This window comes from Dama dama, chromosome 5, assembly GCF_033118175.1.
Source record: "Dama dama isolate Ldn47 chromosome 5, ASM3311817v1, whole genome shotgun sequence".
NCBI lineage: Eukaryota > Metazoa > Chordata > Mammalia > Artiodactyla > Cervidae > Dama > Dama dama.
This window is the reverse complement of record NC_083685.1, coordinates 85105466-85127762: the sequence shown is the minus strand read 5'-3', so window position 1 is coordinate 85127762 and position 22297 is coordinate 85105466. Positions and strand designations below refer to the sequence as shown.

The 22297-nt window shown below is 39.1% G+C and overlaps 2 protein-coding genes across 3 annotated transcripts in view; one reads left to right on the top strand and one right to left on the bottom strand.

The window, feature by feature from the left end:
* The window catches only part of LOC133056907 (schlafen family member 11-like), a 57419-nt gene that overhangs the window by 9264 nt on the left and 25858 nt on the right, over positions 1-22297 (bottom strand). Inside the window, exons 1-3 of one of the 2 annotated variants that reach the window (XM_061142776.1) lie at positions 11350-11649; positions 3624-4693; positions 2577-2705 (exon numbers count right to left, since the gene is read on the bottom strand). In XM_061142776.1, the coding sequence (XP_060998759.1) occupies positions 2577-2705; positions 3624-4680 (1186 nt within the window). In that variant the 5' untranslated portion in view covers positions 4681-4693; positions 11350-11649. Of the gene's footprint in view, positions 1-2576; positions 2706-3623; positions 4694-11349; positions 11650-22297 lie in introns of those variants that run through there. The other variant, XM_061142777.1, reaches the window with a different exon arrangement.
* Positions 11443-14232, top strand: LOC133055585 (uncharacterized). The gene is made up of 4 exons (XM_061140734.1): positions 11443-11509; positions 11617-12049; positions 12288-12389; positions 13288-14232. The coding sequence occupies exons 1-4, from the start codon at positions 11443-11445 to the stop codon at positions 13511-13513; spliced, it is 828 nt and encodes a 275-aa protein (XP_060996717.1). The 3' UTR covers positions 13514-14232.

Below are 22297 nucleotides of genomic sequence, written 5' to 3'. Positions count from 1 at the left end.
TAATCATGTATGTCAGTATACAGTCACGGCTTCTGGATTTTGAATCTTGAACGTTCTAATCCTCATGCCAAAAGCATAAAGCCATTTATGAATGTATTTTCTAGAATACTTATGATATTTTTCAAATTCTTGATTGATTTAGAGCTTATGTTGGTATATAGTATCAATCGTGCATCTTTTTAAAAATAAATTATCACCCAGTTATCCCAATGTCTCTTTATTGAAACATCCCCATTCTTCTCCCTTAGTTGAGAGACCAGTTCCATCACGAACTAAATTCTGATATGTGTTTGCATCTACTTTCAGATCTTCTATTCTGTACCCTTGATCTAATTATATGTCAGTATAACTCTGTTTTTATTTGAGGCTTTATAATGATTTCATATCTGGAGTGCCCTTCTTTTTGCTCTTCTTTTTCAGATTTTTATTTCCTGGCTCTTCTTACTTATTTTTTCACTGGAACTTTAAGTTCCAATGTAGTTAAGTTAATCTCCAGATTAAGTTAATCTCTTGGATTTTTTAAAATTGATACCTCACTAAGTTTATAAAATAACTTAGAGAAAATTGACAGCTTTCTTTCCTTCAAAAATATAACATGTGTTTCCATTTTATTTTTCTTGTGTCCTTCAATATTATTTAAAATTTTTTCTCAGATTGCCTTATCTTAGATATTTTAACTTTTTGTTGCTATTGAAAATTGGGTGTTCTCTTTGATTGTTTGTTATATTAGGAAACTGAATTTTTGTGATATTAATTCTGACTTCATATAATACTATTAATACAACTATTGGTATTCAGTCCATATTCTTCTATTGTTTATAATAGGTTTTCATTGGATTCTCTTGAATATGGTCCCATGTTCTTCAGTTTTTATCCCTCTAATTTCTTTCTCCTATCTAACGGCACTGGCTAATTAATACTGCACAAAAGTTGCAGTAGTGTACATAATGGTTTTGTCCCCAAATTTAATAGAATGCTTCTCATATCTCCCTATTAGCATAATGGTCTTTGGTGGATATTGATAGATATAGACATCAATACATAGATATAAATATAATGTTAAAGAAGTATCTATGGGTTCCTATTTTATTGTCTTCCAGAAATTAAAATGTATATTCATGCTTTTCAAATGCTTTTTCAGTATATAAGAGGACAATCATAAAATTTTCTGCATGAAGAAATGGTGGATTATAATTAGAAATTATGGATTATAATAATTACTCTCTTAATGTTGATCCATCCTTTCATTTCTGGAGTTCTGTGTTTGCGTTTTCATTCATAAGGAAGATTAGTCTGAGTTTTCCTTTTGTGTGCTATCTCTGTCAAGTTTTACAATTACTGTTACTCCCATTTAAAATAACCTGGGAATCTTCCCTTTTTATATGACTCTGGAATAATTTGAATAGTGTTGAAACTGTCTGTTCTTCAAATGTTTGGTATGATTCCTGGAAAATTGATTTTTTTATACCAGAATAATAGGTTATCACTCTATGAGCATAAAGCCCAGTGTTTTGTTTTTAGATATAGTTTATTCAATGTTAATAAGTTCTACTAAAATAGAATTTGTTGAATTTAAAAAATAATTATCAATGCTTATGTTTATTCTTAGATTTAGTACTGTTTATTGTGGACAATTAGTAAAATATAAATTGATATGCAAATGAATGCAAAAAGCTCAATTAGGTAAGGTGAAAAAGAAATCTTAATTGGAACATCATTATCTATTAACTTAAAGGTCCTCGAGAGACATTTCCACATACATAGGACACTTCCCTGGTGGCTCAGTGGTAAAGAATCTGCCAGCCAATGCAAGAGACTCGGGTTCTATCCCTGGGTCAGGGAGATTCCCTGGAAGAGGAAATGACAACCCACTCTAGTATTCTTGCCTGGAGAATCCCATGGACGGAGGAGCCTGGTGGGCTACAGTCCAGGGGGTTGCAAAGAGTCGGACATGACTGAGCAACTTAACTTTCACTTTCAAACCCAAACATGCTGACTCATGTTGTAATTGATCTTCACTGTATTTGTTTTGTGTTCCATCTTGATATAAATCTTATATCTTCATATTCATAACTGGCACCTCTCTGGTAAATTCGGTAGAGGTAATTTGCCCTTAGTTCGGTAATTTGCCCTTAGTTCAATGTGTGCCTCTAATTCAACTAGATCAAAAGTTCCCAAAATGGATGAGGGTCAGAATACTGTGAGTAGCTTGAAAAAATGAACATTATAAGGTTCTATCTTCAGATATTTTAATTTATGAAGTCTGGAGTGTGGAGCCAGGTATCTGTACTTTTAAAAATAACCAGAAATACTGATGATCAGTCCTATTTAAGAACAAGACCAAAAGGTCTGTAAGGGCAATAATGTTTCTGGATTCTATACGTGATACTGCCTCAGTGAATGAGGTCAGTGAGGGTTCATTTCTAAATCATCAACATGTTTGTAGCACCATTACCTTGAACACATAGGTTTTGCAGAGTGTACTTTCAGGACTTTAAATAACAAACATAAGTTTATCTCCCCCTCTACTAACACAGAAACTGGCTGGTGTGAAGTAGGCAAACCATTGTTGCTACCTGGAAATAAGCGTTGTTGGAGATCCTTCTTATGTTCCAGACCTTTCTTGGAGTACACTGGTCTGCTCTGAGGAGGGCTGTTAGACAGGCTCAGCTGAGATTCAAAGTCTTTGCACAGCTGCCTAAGATCTTAACAAAGAAAGGAAATTCATGTTATTCTGACATGTTAGTTCATCTCTTCACCACTGAAAAAGACTTTATGAGTGGGTATATTGTATGGCTGTCGAGGCATGATTTGAGACATAATAGCAAGAAAACACCCCATTCACCCTGTATGAACAAGTGCCTTTACTGCATATGAAAGTTGCCAAAACCATCATAAGAGAGATGTTATTTGGAAGTTTGAATGTGTTTCCATTCAATATAAGTCTCCACTCGCTCTATCTGAATAGCATTTTGTTTTTATTTCTTCTATGGTACATAGAACATTCTTTTAGTACACTTATCTATGCATGTATCTATGGTGTAAATATTCCCACCATGGGCAATTTTAAGCTACCAATATGATGTCACTAAATGCAGAGTCGGGGAGACATGCATCATAACACATCATTTTAGAGCAATTCCATCATGCAGATAAAATAGATGTAAATAACCTCACACGCATCATCTTAAAATATAGTATTATAATTGGTGTTTTTATTTACTGCATTGGTTTTAAATATAATTTATGGAACTGTATAACTTGAGTTTTGTTTGTATAACTTGATTTTTAATAATGACTGTTTAGCAACTGGCTCACAACAATCCTGAAAATTTAATAAATCTTAATAAACAGCAAGAGTCAGTTCCAATACACCACTGCAAGGCAATCATCCCCAAACAATTTTCTCTTCATCTGATGTGGGAAATTGCCCATTATAAGACACTGGACTCAGGCTTGTCATCACCCAGCCAAATTTTCTCATGTTTGAAAAGTAGGATACTTGAAGATTCAAGAAACACAGAGTTTAATGGATGCGAGAAGTTCAAAGTCATGGCAAATATGTTTAATTGGAGTTTCTGAAGAGGCAGAAAAGACAGGAAGGGAGTTTTCTTCCATCTTACCTGGATCTGTATCCATCATCATGCTTAGCCATTCCTCAGTTGTCAGGCTGCAAACATCCTTATCCTTCACCATCCAGGAACTGGGAACACCTGAGAACACTGCACCACAGAATCGCTTCACTCCGATCACACAAGCATAGCCATATAACTCTCCCTTGTCTAACACATCCAAGATTTTGACTGTGAAATCTATCTGGCATTGACATTGGCAAAAATGGACACAAGATAACTTTTGTATTGCTTCTTCTATTTTCTTTTTCAAAGAGTCATGGTCAACATTTTCTTTAGCACATCCCAGAACTTTCCTACTTTTATCATCCACACCAATAACAAGATAGCCTCCTTCAGTGTTTGCAAATGCAGGGACATACTCTAGAATCGTGTCTTTCGTATATTGTTCAATGTGTTTTGTAGCAAACTGCTTAAACTCTATGAATTGAGACTCGGGAAAAGGCATGACTTCACCATGTTCAAAATGGTCTTTTTGAAAAACACTGTAAGTAGGATCCACGTCATGGAGGTCTGGATGTATAACCTTGGAAATTTCACCAAAAGGCTCTTTCCCTGAGCTTTTTGCATTTGCTTTCTTGGTTTTCAGGAAACGGAATGCCTTTCCTGAGTCCATGAGAAACACAGAAGTGCCAGATCTACAGTATAACGAAGAACTCAGGCTACAAATGCGGGGCTTAACAGAAATGTCTTCAGGGAAAGCGTCGGTGCTCCAAGACTTCACAAAAATGTAGTAACACTTCCCTTGTTGCTTTGTCTTGAAGAAAGCTTGCAGATTTGAAAACAGAATAAGTGTTCTCAAAGCTTCTTCTAAATCCAGTCCCATCTCCACGAGATTTTCATCGTTGTTTGCCATTTCCAGTTGAATCACTCCTCCTCCTGAGTTTAATAAAGCACATGCAGCCTGGGTCACTTTCGCCTTCTCTTTCTCTCTCTGAACTTTCTGCAGCTTTTTTCTGTTACTTTCACCAAGAGTTACTTTTCCTACATTGATGACCAAGTCTGAGTAAGACGATTTTATCGCCAATCGTGAATAATGTTTCTCCATGTTTATCCTGCAACTGAAACCATTAAAACACATATCTCATGTTGGTGAAGAAGTAGATTGCATAGTACACAAAAATGCATTTATTAATTTATTTTAAAGTGTGTATAATGGAATCACTTTGTGAAGCATCTATACTTCAATAAAATAAAACTTTTTTAAAGTTTACACTGAGCTGAAAAAAAAAAAGTGACAGAGAATGGGAGATGAGAAGTGGTGAGAGGAGACCTCAGAGTTGGAAAAGGGCTTACAACAGTAGAAAGCCGAAGAAGCATTTTAAGGACGGGAGTGACATGAGCACACGGACATTGTAAAAGACACATTACTGATGAACAGATCCATAGTTGCCAAGGGTTATGGGGAGGGAAGGGGTAACTACAAGGGATAACACAGTGGAGTTTGTTGGGGTGATGAAACTGTTCTGTCTCCTGATTGTGGTTGTAATTATATGAATCCATGTGCTAGAAGTGATAGAACTGCACACCCCAAAAGTAAATTTTATTGCATGATTAATTTTTAAGAGCAGAGGGCACATTATTTACAGATGGAGAACTAATTAGAGAAGAGTAAACAAGTAGGGATGGTTTTGCAGTAACCTGAGTGACAGATGATGGTAGCCTGCGCCACAGTAGGTAGCGGCCGTGGGAATGAAGAAATGTGAATGTTTCCGAGAGACATTTAGAAAATATTGATAAAAATTAACACGGCTCTGTACTGACCAGCTAGAGATCAGGAGAAAGGATTAAAATTTAGTAACGGGATTTTTAGCTTGGGCAATTGAGTTGTTAGCAGTACCACTTATTGGCAAAAAAAATTCAATGATTATTGAAGGTGGGTGATTGATAAATGGAGATTCACTCTCCTTGCCCTCTCTCTACCTCTGTGTATATTTGAAAAGTGTCTAAATAAGTTTTAAAAATCATTTCATCTATTAACTGGGTGGTGGACAAACTGGTGTTCATTATACTGTTCTCTATTTTTTTCCTGTAAATTTGAAATTACTCATGACATAAAAATGAAAACTTTTACCTCCAAAAAGTTTTAAAGGAGAGTAGGGCATATGAATTTGGAGTAACACAGTGGTTGAACTTTTGGACTATGCATTCTAACAAAACAAAGATGGCCAGGGCAGAGGGTGGATCTGAGAAATGAGGGAAGAGAAGGATAATGGATTCTAAGACTTTACGATGCCAAAAACTTGTATTTGGGAGTGATTGAGCAAATCAACAAAACTCAACAGTACCATAGTGAGGAGAGAGCGCTTAAGACCCAGGGTTGTGTTGCAACCTAGACTGTCATTTTTTTTCTTTTTTATTCTTTTGCTTGATTATATACTGAAGCATACACCGAAATATTTCATTTTTTAATTTTTTTAGCACAGGAAATACCTAATGGGCACTCACCAAGGGCACACTACCTGCTGTGAAAGACACTAAGAATACGACTATTGGAGATTTATGGTTTAGGGTCCGTCAGATTACCATGATGTGGTTTAAATGGTATGTGGAGAAAAATTCGTAGCCCTAAATGTCTGTCATGGTAAGAGAGAGAATTTAAATAAAATGATTTCCATCAACATTTAAAGAATTTAGGAAAAAACCCAGGTCACACAAGAACACAAAAGAACAGGAATAACAGATGGACGGGCAGAAGAAAGTTGGAAAATTAAAAAGCAATTATTTGATTAATTAACAAGATTGAGAGTTTTTTTTCATTTGTTTTGCTTTTTGCGTGTTTGATTTTTGTTTTTTAGATAAGCCACTAGCATCTTATTTATTTCGAATTTTATTGAAGTATAGTTGACTTACAATGTTGTGTAAGTTTCAGGTGTACATCAAAGTGACTCACTAATACATATACAGATATCATTCTTTTCCAGATTCTTTCCCCACATAGGGTATTACAGAACATTGAGTAGAGTTCCCTGTGCTAAACAGCAGGTCCTTGTCAATCATCTACTTTATATATAATAGTGTGTGTATGTTAATCCCAAGCTCCTAGCATCTTTATTATTTAAAAAGAGCTCTGAACAAATAGAAGGGTTGTTGATACAGGTGTGGCAAGGAAACAGAATTCTGAGCAGTAAATTATTAGAAGGCCATGTCATTCACAATCTTACTCATTTATCTGATATGTTCCTTGTGATATATTTTATATTTACAAATATCTTATTCTATATTTTATAACCTTTAAGGTGTTCTTGTCAGGTTATTTATACAAAATGCCACTGGAGACATTTGGACTTCAAAGTTTTGGTGTTTATTCATATGGATATTTGCTCTCAAGTATTGTGTTTGCATCTGTGCTCATCGTATCCAACTCTCTGTGACCCCATGGACTGCAGTCAGGCTCCTCTGTCCATGGAATTTCCCAGGCAATACTGGAGTGGGTTGCCATGTCCTACTCCAGGGGATCTTCCAAGCCCAGGGATTGAACCCGCAACTCCTGCATTGGCAGGTGGATTCGTCACCACTGAGCCACCTAGGAAGCATACTATTATCAGCAACTGATATCAGTGACTGATATCATATCAGCAACTGCCTTCTATTATCTAGTAAGCCTGGATCATTTTATATGGCAGAGAAAGCTTCAGAACTCCTAATATTTTCTTCTCCCTTTAAGACCTAAAAGAAAATCAGTAAAGGGAAATGTCTGGTAGATTTCTTTTTCAATAGGCAGAAAAGCAAAATTGGTTTTGCTTTCGGTTTTAAAAATTGAGAGCGCAGATAAATCAATAACAGAATAAAAGTATCAGGGCAGTTATAACAAGGAAAATTTTTAAGTGCCTGGCTCCATTGTGTTTACTGGAGAGCTTTTTTAAACTTTAAAATCATATAATTTCTACATTATTAGATTTAAAGTGTTTGACACATGAAAAACTATGGCCTGCTACAAAATTCAGTATTGTCATATATTTCATGAACATTATGACACTCAAGAATTCTTTCACCTGTTTTTCCTTTATCTCTTATGATCTTAATAATACAGTTTTTTTTAACAGATTGTAAGCATCAGATGAAGAGTTTTGCATTCTGCTTTTATCATTAACACTTCTGTAAACCTTTGAAGTCATTATATTTCTAATTATATGTCTTAAAGACAATAAAACTTCTCATCAAGTACATACAGTATTAATGAACTGGACATTTCTCGATCGTTAACATTTCTCTTGCTCACAATTCTTAATAATAAGCAATACTGCATTTACTTAACAGCTGTTTAGTGGACATCTATTATTTGCAAATCACTGTGCTAAATCCAGAGTAGACAGTGGTGAACAAAACAAACACGGTCCCTGCTCTCAAGATGCTCATTGCTTACCGAAGCTCACTGTTAAATAATCGATAGTTCAGAATGCCAGGGATGCTTAGAATGGAAACTGTCCTTATATGGCAGTTGGAAGGGGGATGGGTTCAGATAAGGCTTTCTAGAAAAAGTAATATTCTGAATTAAGATCTGAAGAGTGTAAATGAGGTGAAGAGTTAATTAGGTGAAGAAGGGTGGAAAAAACTTTCCAGAAGGAAGTAGGAAGGAACATGTCAGGTTCAAAGGACGGACTGTCTGAAACACTGAGATGGAGGGACGGAGAGGGAGGAAATGAGGCTGGAAAGGGGATCAAGAGTCACCTGTACATTGGCTGGCAGGCCCCTTTAAGGATTCAGTCTTTATCCTGAAGGTAATGGGAAGCCATTGGAGGATTTTTAGCAGGAAGGCATAGCATCAGATGTACTCTGTGTGTGTGTGTGTGTGTGTGTGTATAAATTTTTTTTTTTTTTACAAAGTTCCTTCTAGCTTCAGCGTGGAGGATGGATTGGAAGAGACTAGAGTAGTTGTGGAAGAGAACTTTGGGGATGCTATTTCAAAAGTCCAATGAGAAAAGATGGTGGTATGTACTAGTGACTGTGGATATGAAGAGAAATAAACAGTTGAGAGATATTTAGAAATAAATTGAAGGACATGGTATTTGATGGAAACTCAAGTCCATTATTTGAACTGTTTTTCTTCCTCCCTAACCCAATAGATAGAAACCAAAACTAGCCACTCACTGCGAGTTTATGACAAATTGCTTCTCAACCTAGATTAAAACAGGGAGCACAATGTATTTCAAAACCCACTGAAATGTTGTGAAGTAATTAGCCTCCAACTAATAAAAAAAAAAATAAATAAAATAAAATAAAATAAAAACAGGGAGCAACATGCAAAAACCTGTACACAGATGTTTTTAGCAGCTTTATTCATAACTTCCCAAACTTGGAAGCAGTCAATATCCTTCAGCATGTGAGTGAATAAATAAACTGTGGTACACCCAGACAGTGGTATATTATCTGTGCTAAAAAGAAATGAGCCATCAAGTCAGGAAAGACAAAAGGGAAATTTAAATGCATATTACAAAGTGACAGAAGACCATGTGAAAGAACATACTGTATGATTTTAATTACATGACATTCTGGAAAAGGCAAAACTGTGGAGACAGTGAAAAGATCAGTGGTTATCAGGAGTTGTGGGAAGGGAAGGATAAATAGGTAGAGAACAGAGGATTTTGAGGCAGTGGGAATACTCTGTTTAACAGTGTAGTTGTGGATGCATTTCATGTCATTATACATTTGTCCAAACCATAGAATATACACCAAGAGTGAACCATAAAGTAAGCTATGGACTTTGAATGATCATGATCTTTCAATGTAAGTTCATTAATTGTAACAAATGTACCACTGTGTTGCCCGGTGGGTAGGTTGGGGGTTGGGTGTTGATGATAGGAGGGTAATGCCAATGTAGGGGCAAGGGATATATGGGAAATCTCTGTACTTTCCTCTCTATTTTGCTGTGAGTCATGGATTTCCATGGAAGTTCAGTGGTGGTTAAGACTCCATGCTTCCAATACCCAAAAGAGTTGAATACCTGTCCTCAAAAATCTGTACATGAATGTTCATAGTAGCTTGGCTCATGATTACAAAAATTTGGAAGCAACCAAGATGTTTTTCAACTGATGAATGGATAAACCATGTATGTAAGGAGATAAGAACAGTCTTTTTTTTTTTAAGCACTATTTGTAACACCAAGTTTTGGAAATAGCCTATCAATAACAGAATAAGGAAATAATGGTAATATTTACTGAAAGGAATGCTGTGAACCACTTTAAGAGAATAAACTGAAACACACACAATGACATAGATATGAGAAACAAAATACAGAGTTTAAAAAATCAAGTTGCAGAAATATACACATAAAATTATACCATTTAAATAAGCTAAAAATGCACACATCACAGTGCTACATATTATTCCTGGATGTCTGTGCTTGTGTAAAACTGTGTTAAAAATATTAAAAAGATATATGGAGAAGGAAATGGCAACCCACTCCAGTATTCTTGCCTGAGAAATCCCATGAAGGGAGGAGCCTGGCAGGCTACAGTGCATGGGGTAACACCTAATTTTATCTTGGCAATTTTTCATTTTTCCTCCCAAAGAGGGGGCACTCCTCAGTTGTGTGAGCTTCGACTCCAATGAATCTGGACTGATCCCTGACTCAAGATACTTAAGAAAGACATTTACAGTGATGATGTTCATAGATTTTATATATGCATTGAAGACATACATACCAAATCTTGTACACAGAAAAATTAGTCATCTGTACACTGAAAAGTCAAAAGTAATAGTTCCTATGTGCTGGGAACATGAGAAAATACTTTTTCTCCCTCCCCCCCCTTTTTTTAAAGTTTTCCGTGATTGGAAGAAGTTTTTTCAAAATGGTGGAAAGTGAATTTTATAGAAACCCAGTAAATAATTTTCAAGAAAATTTAAAAAGCAAAAACAAATATAACTAAAATTCCATGACTCCAACAAAACTATTTTAAGTTTTACACTTTCTTTGCTATGATTTGACCACATTCACTGTCTTATAGTTACAACAAAATAAATATTTATAATTTACTTACTAAAAAAAAAATATTAAAAAGATATACAGTAAACTCAGAATGTTGGTTGCTTCTGAGATAAGAGAAAAATGAAGAGAGAGGAGAGAGAAGGCAAAGAGAACTTCAAATTTATCTACAATATTTTAGTTACTCGATTTTTTAAAAGCTTGAAGTAACTATGGCAAGACACCAACACTTGTCTATTTGAGGTAATGGGGTAACAAAAATTGGGGATAGCAGAACAGTTTTTTATATTTGTTCTTTAAGTTCCCTAGGAGCTCAGAGGGTAAGGAATCTGCCTGTAATGCAGGAGACCTGGGTTTGATCAGGTCAGGAAGATCCCCTGGAGAAGGGAATGAAAACCGACTCCAGTATTCTTGCCTGGAAAGTCCCATGAACAGAGGAGCCTGGCGGGCTATAGCCCTGGGGTCGCAAAGACATGACTGAGCGACCAGCACTTTCACACTTGAAGTTTATTATGTGTGTGCTGTGCTCAGTCGTGTCCTACTCTGTGTGACCCTGTGGAATGTAGCCCGCCAGGCTCCTCTGTCCATGGGATTTCCCAGGCAAGAACACTGGAATGGGGAAGCCCAAGAATACTGGAGTGGGTAGCCTATCCCTGCTCCAGCGGATTTTCCCAACCCAGGCATCGAACCGGGGTCTCCTGCATTGCAGGCGGATTCTTTACCAACTGAGCCACCAGGGAAGCCCGTTTGGCAACTGCGGGGACAGGGCGGTGGGGGGAGGGACAAACTTACCCAGGTGCGCTGCTTAGAACTTTGCAGGATCCTTGTTGTTCCCAGTTTGAAAGGCGAGCTGATAAACGCTAGGCGAGCTGGCACATCCAGCCAATGGTGACGCCGCCGCCTCCGCCCCTCGAAACTTTGCGAGCGAAGCGCCTGGGCTTTAAACAAGTGAGTGTCTTAGTGGTGGCGGGAGATTTCTCCTTCTGGGCCTGCTTATCTGTACTTTCGAAGATACTATGCACGATAGGGCTAAAAGAACGAAGCTCACTTAAAACAAAGAAATCGAAACTGGCGAGGTCCGCTTTCTGGTCCCGGTCGCGGTTCTTCCGGGCTCGGCGTCCCCATCCGCCCGCGGCCGTTCCCGCCTGTTAGCGCGGCAGCCAATCAGCTTGTCAGGCAGTGTCCCCCACGCGCCGGGAGCCACCCTGAGCGTTTGCTCGACTGTCCTTTCTTTGGCTCATCACAGCCGAAGGGGTATCAGGTTTTCTACTCGGGACTCTCTCCAGCTCTACTCGCCTCGTTCCAGCCACACCGCTGTCCCCTGGACTCAAAGCCCAGTCGCCGCTGGGGACCGGGTAAGAGCCGTCTGTGCACCTAAACGAGGATGGCGCGAAAATCCGGAGGCAGATTCGGACACATTCCCCGAGGAGCACCTCAGGGCCATTTGGGATGATCGGTCCGGAGCCGGCTCCATTTGGTTTCTCTCAAAGGGGTACGATTTTCTTGATACTTTTCTTAGGCCCGCTTTTTTATGGTAATTATGGTAATAGATGTTTCTGCAGCTCAGCGGGTCTAAGACCTGTGATCGGAACCCGCAGACTTTGAAACTCTCGGAAGCCGCGTTTTAAAACCGGGAGAGAGAGAGAGATGAAGGAGGAGAGGGAGGGAAGAAGGGAGGGAGGTCGGAATGCCTAAGGAACCCCCGGGTTAGTGGCTTCTCCTACCATCAGCCGCAGGTTGAACCTTCGGAGGATTCCAACCCCAACCTACAAGTCAGTTGAAAATGAATGGAACAACATATCCCCTGTCCGGATTCCGGGCTCTCAGGATCTGTGAGTCTTGGTTATTTTATGCAGCTGAGTTTTGGGATCATTTGTTATGCACCTTAGTAACGAACAATAGTATGTGTGTTCTTCTCAGGCTTCTTTTCCTAGTTTTCTAAGTTTTTCCAACGTTTGCTATTTTCAGACTTTTTTTTTTCTTTTTTCATTTGTGCTGCAAGTATCTGTAGATCAGTTTGGAGACAATGACATCTCTATGAGATTACAGCTTCTGTAATCTGTAATCTATAATCCCCAACTTTCTCTCCCTATGCTCTTTAAGGCACTTCCCAGTCCAAGCAGGGGAAGATGTCCAGCCCTGACCTGATACATGATATAACCTATACTTAATCACATTTTCTTCAATGTCTCACAATAAAGTTATGTACAATTTTCCCAAAGGATCTCGCACCTGTTGTCAGATAGTCCTATGTCCCTAATTTTTGAGGCAGTTTTAGATAGTATCTTCAAAAAATAATTTTGGAGGACATCCCTGGCGGCACTGTGGCTAAGAATCCGCCTGCCAGTGCAGGGGACAATCCCTGATCCGGGAAGATCCCACATGCCACAGAGCAACTAAGCCTTTGGGCCACAACTGCGGAGCCTGCGCTGTAGTCAGGGAGTTGCAACTACTGAGCCGGCTTGCCTAGAGCCCGGTGCTCTGCAACTAGAGGAGCCACCGCAATGAGAAGACTGGGCATCCAATGAAGAGTAGCCCCCTACTTGCCTCAACTACAGAAAAACCTGTGTGCAACAACAAAGACCCAGCACAGTCAAAAATAAATTGAAATTTTTTTTCCTTTTGATAATATAAGTACAATTACTTTGCACACATAGATTTCTGCAACCAGAAAATGGACACACTTCCTTATTATTCAAATTATTTTTCTGCACTTTTTTAAAAACATAGGCTCCCCTCATGGCTCAGTGGTAAAGAATCCACCTTGCAATGCAATGGACACAGGTTCAATCCGTGGTCTGGGAAGATACCACATGCCTCGAAGCAGCTAAGCCCACGCGCCACAACTACTGAAGCCCGTGGATTGTGGAGCCCCTGTTCCACAACAAGAGAAGCCACCGCAACGAGAAGCCCTCGGCACTGCAATGAGAGAGTAACCCCCGCTCACCAAAACTAGAGAAAGTCCATGCAGCCATAAAGACCCAGTACAGCCAAAAATAACTAAATAAAACATAGTTGATCAGGGAATTCCCTGGAGATCCAGTGGTTGGGCCTCAGTGGTTTCATTTATTGCAAAGGCCCAGGTTCAATCCCTAGTTCGGAAACTAAGACCCTGCAAGTCAAGCAACTCGGCTAAAACATCAAAAGAACCCAGAAAGCAATAGTCAGTCATATCACCTTCTTTTCAGTATCCATTTTCTATTTTTCCTGCTCAACTGGATTAGCTAGAACCTCTTGGGAGGCAGTGAATAAGTGTTGATAGTAGGCACTCTTCCTGTGTTCACTGTCTTAAGGGGATATCTCAGTAGTTTCTCAGCATGAAAACTATTTGCTGTGTGTTTTCTCATAAACTCCTTTTATCACTTCCCAAAAGGTTGGTCATAGTTCTGATTTGCAAAGAGGCTTTATCACGGATGAATATCCAAATTTATTAGAAGCCTTCTCATATAGTCAGCTGATCATATGATTTTTCTCATTTGATCTTCTAATCTGTCAAGTTACAAACTGATTGATTTTCTAGTGCTAAAATGAACATTAAATTCCTCATTTAGATACAGTGCTGTGTGTCAATTATATCTCAGTAAAACTAGAAGAAAAAAATAAATGAATTCCTTATTCAAATCACCTTGGCCATGATGTATTATCATTTTTAGATATTGTTGGATTTGGTTTGCTAAAATTTTATTTAGAATTTTTTTCATCTAGACATTGAGTGATGATGATCTGCAATTTTCCTCTCATATTTTACTTGTCCAATTGATTATCAAGATTATGCTAGCCAGTGTTCATAACAGCAATATGTACAATAGCCAAGAAGTAGAAGCAACCTAAGTATCCATCAACGGATGGATAAAGAAAATGTGGCATATATATGTATATAAATGAATACTACTCACCCATTTTTCAAAAAGGATGAAATAATACCATTTGCAGCAACATGAATGGACCTAGAGATTATCATATTAAGTGAAGTAAGTCAGACAGAGAAAGACAAATACATGATATCACTTATATGTGGAATTTAAAAAGTTAATACGTGTAAACTTGTCTACAAGACAGAAACAGGCTCATAGACATAGAGGGCAATGTTACAGTTTCCAAAGAGGAAATGGGTAGGAGAGGGATAAATTAGGAGTTGGAGATTAATTACACACTTCTGTATATAAAGGGGCTTCCCTGATAGCTCAGTTGGTAAAGAATCCGCCTACAATGCAGGAGACTCCGATTCGATTCTTGGGTTGGGAAGGTCTGCTGGAGAAGGGATAGGCTACGCACTCCAGTATTTTGGCCTGGAGAATTCCATGGACTGTATAGTCCATGGGGTCGCAAAGAGTGGGACACGACTAAGAGACTTTCACTTTCACTTTCTATATTTAAAATAGATAAACAACCTGGACCTACTGTATAAGCACAAGAAACTATATTCAATATATATAATAGAAAAGAATATGAAAAAAAAAATATATATATATACATCTTCAGTATTCTTGCCTGGAGAATCCCCATGGACAGAGGAACCTGGAGAGCTACAGTCCATGGGGTCACAAAGAGTCCAAAGAGGAAATGGGTAGGAAAGGGATAAATTAGGAGTTGGGGATTAATTTCACATCCCTATATATAAAATAGATAAACAACATGACCGAGCGACTAAGCACAGCACAGCATGAATATACATATATAACTGAATCCATTTGCTGTGCAGAAAACTAGTACAACATTGTAAACCAACTATAATTAAAACAAGAAAAATGTCAATCCAGGAAATTGCTAGAAGAAGTATGCAAAATGAAGGGATTTAAAAACAAGAGTATGCTAGCATCATAAAGTTATTTAGGCAGTGTTTCCTCTTCTGTTCTTGTGGATAGTTTGTGTAATACTGAAACTCTCTCTTCTTTAAACTTGTATTTTAGAAGTTGCTGTGATAGAGTTACTAAGCTATTCTGGATTTTTCCAATGTATGCATGTGTGTGTGCTAAGTTGCTTCAGTTGTGTCTAACTCTTTGTGACCCCATGAACTGGGGAACTAGAGAACCAATCCAGATTAAAGGAGATTAAGAAACAAATATTATATGTGTTCCTAGATTGAATCCCAGACCAGATTTTTTTCTTTTGCCATAAAATTCAAATAAAGTCTGTAGATTAGGTCATAGTAGTGTATCAGTTTTAGTTTACTGGCTTTGATTATTGTACTGTGAATGTTCTTATTCTTAAGAAATACCCACTAAAGTACTAGTGAAAAATGAAAGTGGTAGTCGCTCAGTGTCTGACTTTGTGACCCCATGGACTATAGCCCACCAGGCTCCTCTGTCCATGGAATTCTCCAGGCAAGAATACTGGAGTGGGCTGCCATTCCCTTCTCCAAGGGATCTTCCAGACCCAGTGATCAAACTCAGGTCTCTTGCTTTGCAGGTGGATTCTGTACCATTTGAGCCACGAGGGAAGGAGTATTATGTCTGCAACTTCCTCTCAATATTTCAGGGGGAAAAAAATGGCAGTAGAAGGAGGATAAGGAGAGAAGAGCCATCAAGATAACCTGTGGTCAAAGGACTCTGGGCACAGTGCTATCTAATATCTAATTTAAAATATTTCCCTCTCACTCTAATCAAGTCTTTACTATGTTTTGCTAAAATCAGGGTCTGATATTTCATGTAACTTGGGAAACAGAGGAAGAGATCTTTTTCTTCTTGGGATACAGAGCAGCATGGCAGGGGCAGAGCTTGCAAGAGTTACCGGGTCAATCAAGGAGGTAACCAGCAGAGGTCTTGACATAGCAGTTCAGAGCAAAAAGTGAGAGGAGAGGACTAGAAGAGATCTGTGGAGCATGGAAGCATTTCTGGCACTCTCAGAATTCTTAATGCAAGGAAACTAGAGAAAAGACCAAATTTTCTGTATTTACACATAATGAGAGCCCAGACAATATCAAATGGGTGTTAAAAATCTCAATGTCACTGATAACTAGAGAACTTACGGTCATTCAGATGCAAATGGGTGGGTTTTTTTCCTGCTAGAAAGAAAAGAAATTGAACAAAACATTTTGAGCCTCCCTCCATTCCCCTTGTGTTGATTGTAGAAGAAAGAAAAGCGTAAAAACAGGTGCTGTAGAATTTTTGGTTATATAGATTCTCCAGTGTAGAAAGGCAACAGCATCCTGGTCTTTAGAACTATGTGAAATACATTGTAAATGTGGTTGCTGCCATGAACCCCAGATTTGAGTAAGGCCATTTGCAGCAACATTGATCGACCTAGACAGTGTCATACTGAGTGAAGTAAACCAGACAGAGAAAGAGAAATATCATATGACATCCCTAACATGTGGACTCTAAAAAACAATGATACAAATGAACTTACATACAGAACAGAGACTCACAGACTTAGAAAAGGAACTCATGGTTGCCGAGGGAAAGGGATAGTTAAGGACTTTGGGAAGGACATGTACACGCTGCTATATTTAAAAGGGATAACCAACAAAGACCTGTTGTATAACACATGGAACTCTGCTCAATGAAATTGAATGGGAGTGGGGTTTGGGGGAGAATGGATACATGTATATGTGTGGCTGAGTCCCTCCACTGTTCACCTGAAACTATCACAACATTGCTAATCAACTACAGCCCAACAAAAAATGTTTTGGATGTTAAAAAAATTAAAATAAAATAACTATACGTGGGGAATGAGATCGTTACGGTCTTGTGCATAAGAGAATAAAAGGAAGTTGTAGGAAGGTGGAGTATTGTGGACGTACGGTTGCACCACCAACATCCTCGTCAAAGGAGACTTCCTGCCCAGACTTGGAAGAAGGCAAATGGCAGACCAGCCTCTAAACGTCAGCTCCTTCAGGGCCCACCTCAACAGCAGTGAGCTGCCTTGCTTGGAGTCACAGACCACTCCCAGACTCACAGCTCACAACTGACAACTGGAAAAATGTTGTGGACAATATCAAACCTCAGCCATTCAGCTCAACGCAGGACAGCTCCCTTGGGCACAATTACTGCACCGCATCCTGCCAGAATGGCTGAGGTTCGTGGAGGGCTACATCTCATTCAACGTCTTTCTCTACCCGAGTCTACTTCCTCCTGTTCTTTTCAGGAGGGTTGCTCTGTTGTAAACATCTTGCACCTGATAGAGCAGCTCAGCATCTGCTTCCAGAGAACTTCAACCTGCAAGGGAGTGTGAAAGGATACAGCAGAGTCTGCTACATGGTGCAGCAGATGTGAGTTGACATATGAATAAAGACACTTCACTACCTAGGATGAGTAGGAGGGACAAGGAGATGAGAGTAAGGTTGGCATGTGTTTGGGTTCTGAGGTTGTTTCTGATGCTTTTACAGAAACCTCAAATTACCAATGGCTTAAAGAATTTAGAAATTTATTTCTCATGAAATTGAAGGTGTTAGTCACTCAGTCATGTCGGACCTTCTTTGTGACCTCACAGGCTGTAGCCCACCGGGCTTTTCTGAGAATGGGATTCTCCAGGCAAGGATACTGGAGTGGGTTGACATTTCCTCCTTCAGGGGATCTTCCCGACCCAGGGATCAAACCTGGGTCTCCCACATTGCAGGCAGATTCTTTACCACCTGAGCCACCAGGGAAGCCCAACAAGAAGGAGGCAGAGCTAGGATTTGAACCCAGGCAGCTGGCCCCTGAGCCCTCGCTCTTACCAATTTTGCTATACTGCCTCCTATTTCTCATAGAGAAGTAAAAAATGATGTGTTACTCCTCTGTTGTTTGTTGTTGTTCAGTTGCTAAGTCGTGTCTGACTCTTTTGTGACCCCATGGACTGTAGCCCACCAGGTTCCTCTGTCCATGGGATTCTCCAGGCAAGAATACTGGAGTGGGTTGCCATTTCCTTCTTCAGGGGATGTTCCCAATCCGGGGAACAAGCCTGTGTCTCCTGCATTGGCAGGCAGATTCTTTACCACTGAGCCACCAGGGAAGCCCACTATTTCTCTGAGAAGTCATCAAAGTCCAAGACCCCTTCCATTTTGTTGCTCTGCCTCACTTGACATGCTTCACATACTCATCAATATAGGCCAGGTCATGGTGCAGGGAAGATTCATTTCCAAACCTCAGCGGCTTACAACAAACATTTTCTCACTTACACTGTAAGTCTGTTGGGGATTCACCTTCGCGCTGCTCCATATTCTTCTCACATGGGGATCAGGCTGCTAGAAAACCCCCTATCTGAGACATCACCACAATGCAGAGGAGATCACAACAATTAAGCAAAACACAAGCAATAACTGCCTTCAGACATAATACCACACCTGCCTGTGGTTTTTGTCCCAGTCTGCAATACAGTTCAGAAAACTCAAGTTTTAGAGCTAATCAATGAATATAGTAAAGTGACAGGATATAAAATTAACACACAGAAATCCCTTGCACTCCTATACACTAACAATGAGAGAACAGAAGGAGAAATTAAGGAAACAATTCATTTTACCACTGCAACAAAAAGAATAAAATACTTAGGAATAAATCTACCTAAAGAAACGAAAGACCCATATATAGAAAACTATAAAACACTGATGAAAGAAATCAAAGATGACACAAATAGATGGAGAACTATACCATGTTCATGAATCAGAAGAATCAATCGAGTGAAAATGGGTATAATATTCAAAGCAATCTATAGATTCAGTGAAATCCCTATCAAGCTACCAATGAAAATACCAATGGTATTTTTCAGAGAACTAGAACAAATAACTTCAAATTTGTATGGAAATACAAGAAACCTCAAATAGCCAAAGAAATCTTGAGAAAGAAGAATGGAACTGGAGGAATCAACCTGCCTGACTTCAAACTATACTACAAAGCTATAGTCATCAAGACAGTATGGTACTGGCACAAAGACAAATAGATCAATGGAACAAAATAGAAAGCCCATAGATAAATCCACACACCTGTGGACACCTTATCTTTGACAAAGGAGGCAAGAATATACAATGGAGAAAAGACAATCTCTTTAACAAGTGGTGCTGGGAAAACTGGTCAACCACTTGTAAAAGAATGAAACTAGAACACTTTCTAACACCATACACAAAAATAAACTCAAAATGGATTAAAGATCTAAATGTAACACCAGAAACTATAAAACTCCTAGAAGAAAACATAGGCAAAACACTCTGATATAAACCACAGCAGGATCCTCTATGACCCACCTCCCAGAGTAATGGAAATAAGAGCAAAAATAAACAAATAGGAACTAATTAAATTTAAAAGTTTTTTCACAATGAAGGAAACTATAAGCAAGGTGAAAAGACAGCCTTCAGAATGGGAGAAAATAATAGCAAACAAAGCAACTGACAAAAAATTAATCTCAAAATATACAAGCAGCTCCTGCAGCTCAATTCCAGAAAAATAAATGACCCAATCAAAAAATGGGCCAAAGAACTAAACAGACATTTCTCCAAAGAAGACATACAGATGGCTAACAAACACATGAAAAGATGCTCAACATCACTCATTATCAGAGAAATGCAAATCAAAAGCACAATGAGGTACCATCTCATGCTGGTCAGAATGGCTGCTATCAAAAAGTCTACAAACAATAAAGGCTGGACAGGGTGCAGAGAATAGGGAGCCCTCTTACACTGTTGGAGGGAATGCAAACAGTACAGCCACTATAGAGAATAGTGTGGAGATTCCTTAAAAAACTGGAAATAGAACTGCCATAAGACCCAGCAATCCCACTGATGGGCATACACACCGAGGAAACCAGAATGGAAAGAGACACGTGTACCCCAGTGTTCATCGCAGCACTGTTTGTAAGAGCCAGGACATGGAAGCAACCTAGATGAATGGATAAGAAAGCTTTGGTACATATACACAATGGAATATTAATCAGCCATTAAAAGAATGCACTTGAATCAGTTCTAATAAGGTGGATGAAACTGGAGCCTATTATACAGAGTGAAGTAAGTCAGAAAGAAAAACACCAATACAGTATATTAACACATATATATGGATTTAGAAAGATGGTAACTATCACCATATATGCGAGACAGCAAAAGAGACACAGATGTAAAGAACAGACTTTTGGACTCTGTGGGAGAAGGCGAGGGTGGGATGATTTGAGAGAATAGCATTGAATCATGTTTATTATCATATGTGAAATAGATCTCCAGGCTAGGTTCAATGCATGATACAAGGTGCTCAGGGCTGGTGCACTGGGATGACCCTGAGAGATGGGATGGGGAAGGAGGTGGGAGGGAGGTTCAGGATGGGGAACACATATACACCCATGGCTGATTCATGTCAATGTATGGCAAAAACCACTACAATATTATAAAGTAATTAGCCTCCAATTAAAATAAATAAATTTTTTTAAACACTCAAGTTTTCAGTAATATAAGAGCATGTCCAAAATTATGTATGCAGAGGCCACTTAGTTTTAATTTGGTTGTCTGAACCACCGCTACTCCTGTTTGACTTTTGAATGCGTTCCCTTTCCCAATGGCCAAAGCAGATGTACAGTGCATGTCTGAAGGACCACAAGGTGTGCTGCTCTCTAGTCAGTAAAATTTAAGTTCAGCCATGTATAAACCTTCTGACTTCCTCAATATGTGCAGATTCTCCCATCATTTCTCTTTTTAATTGCAAATCTTTCAACAGAAAGCACTGATGATTAAAATATCCAACCCTCAATAGGGTGTTGGCTTCTAGTCTAGATTCAGATTGTGTCCCTAGGCCTCCTTTATATTCACCTAATCATTCATATTGAGGGAAAACTAATCAGATCTCGTGAACAGGCTCAGAAGTTATGTTAATGAGGAAACACTTTAGAGGCCATATATTTTATCCAGTTGTTACACAAGCATTATACATATGCTTTTTAATTTTTCATTTTTTTTGGGCCACACCATGCAGTATGTGGAACTTCCATGATCAGGAATCAGACTCAAGCCCCGCTATAGTAGAAGTATAGAGTTTTAACCAGTGGACCATCAGGGGCTTCCCAGGGGGTTTAGTGCGTTAAGAACCCACCTGCCGATGCAGGAGACGTAAGACATGCAGTTTCGATCCCTGGGTCAGGAAGATCCCCTGGAGGACAGCATGGCAATACACTCCAGTATTCTTGCCTGGAGAATCCCAATGGACAGAGGAGTTTCACAGGCTACAGTCCAAGCGTCACAAAGAATTTGACATGCTGAGCAACTGACACACACACCATCAAGGAAGCCCCTATGTGAGCTTTTTTTTTTTTAAATTTTCTTCTTTTATGTGTGTGCTTCTTTACAGCTTTTTAAGAAAGAAAAAAAAGTTTTTTGACTGCACTGGGTCTTGGTTGTTGTGGGCAGCTTTCTCTGGTTGTGGCGAGCAGGGGCTACTCTCTATTGCAGTGTGTGGGCTTCTCACTGCAGTGGCTTCTCTTGTTGCAAAGCATGGGCTCTAGGGCACGTGGGGCTCAGTAGCTATGGCACTCGAGCTTAGCTTTCTGCACACCATGTGGGATCTTCCAAAACGGGAATTGAACCTGTGTTCCCTACAGATTCTTAATCACTGGACCCCCAGGGAAGCCCCCCTACATGTGCTTTTAGTCATAGATTTAAAGCAAACGGTGTCACACTTCATGAGTAGTTTTACTCTGTGACAATTTCACCAGAAAATTTTTTCTTTCCATCCAGAACATCAGGGCAAAAGTATGGCTAGCACAATAACTTTCATAAATACAGAGCTCAATTAACAGAACTGGAATATTGTTCTCTCTAAAATTACCCTCATTCCACCAAACACAGCCCATC

Excerpts from the sequence above, each read along its gene's own strand:
- LOC133055585 (XM_061140734.1), top strand. The coding sequence starts at position 11,443 with ATGGTGACGCCGCCGCCTCCGCCCCTCGAAACTTTGCGAGCGAAGCGC. Across the intron at positions 11,510-11,616 it reads CCTGGGCTTTAAACAAGTGA|AAATCGAAACTGGCGAGGTC; the intron begins GTGTCTTAGTGG and ends CTTAAAACAAAG. Across the intron at positions 12,050-12,287 it reads ATTTGGTTTCTCTCAAAGGG|CCGCAGGTTGAACCTTCGGA; the intron begins GTACGATTTTCT and ends TCCTACCATCAG.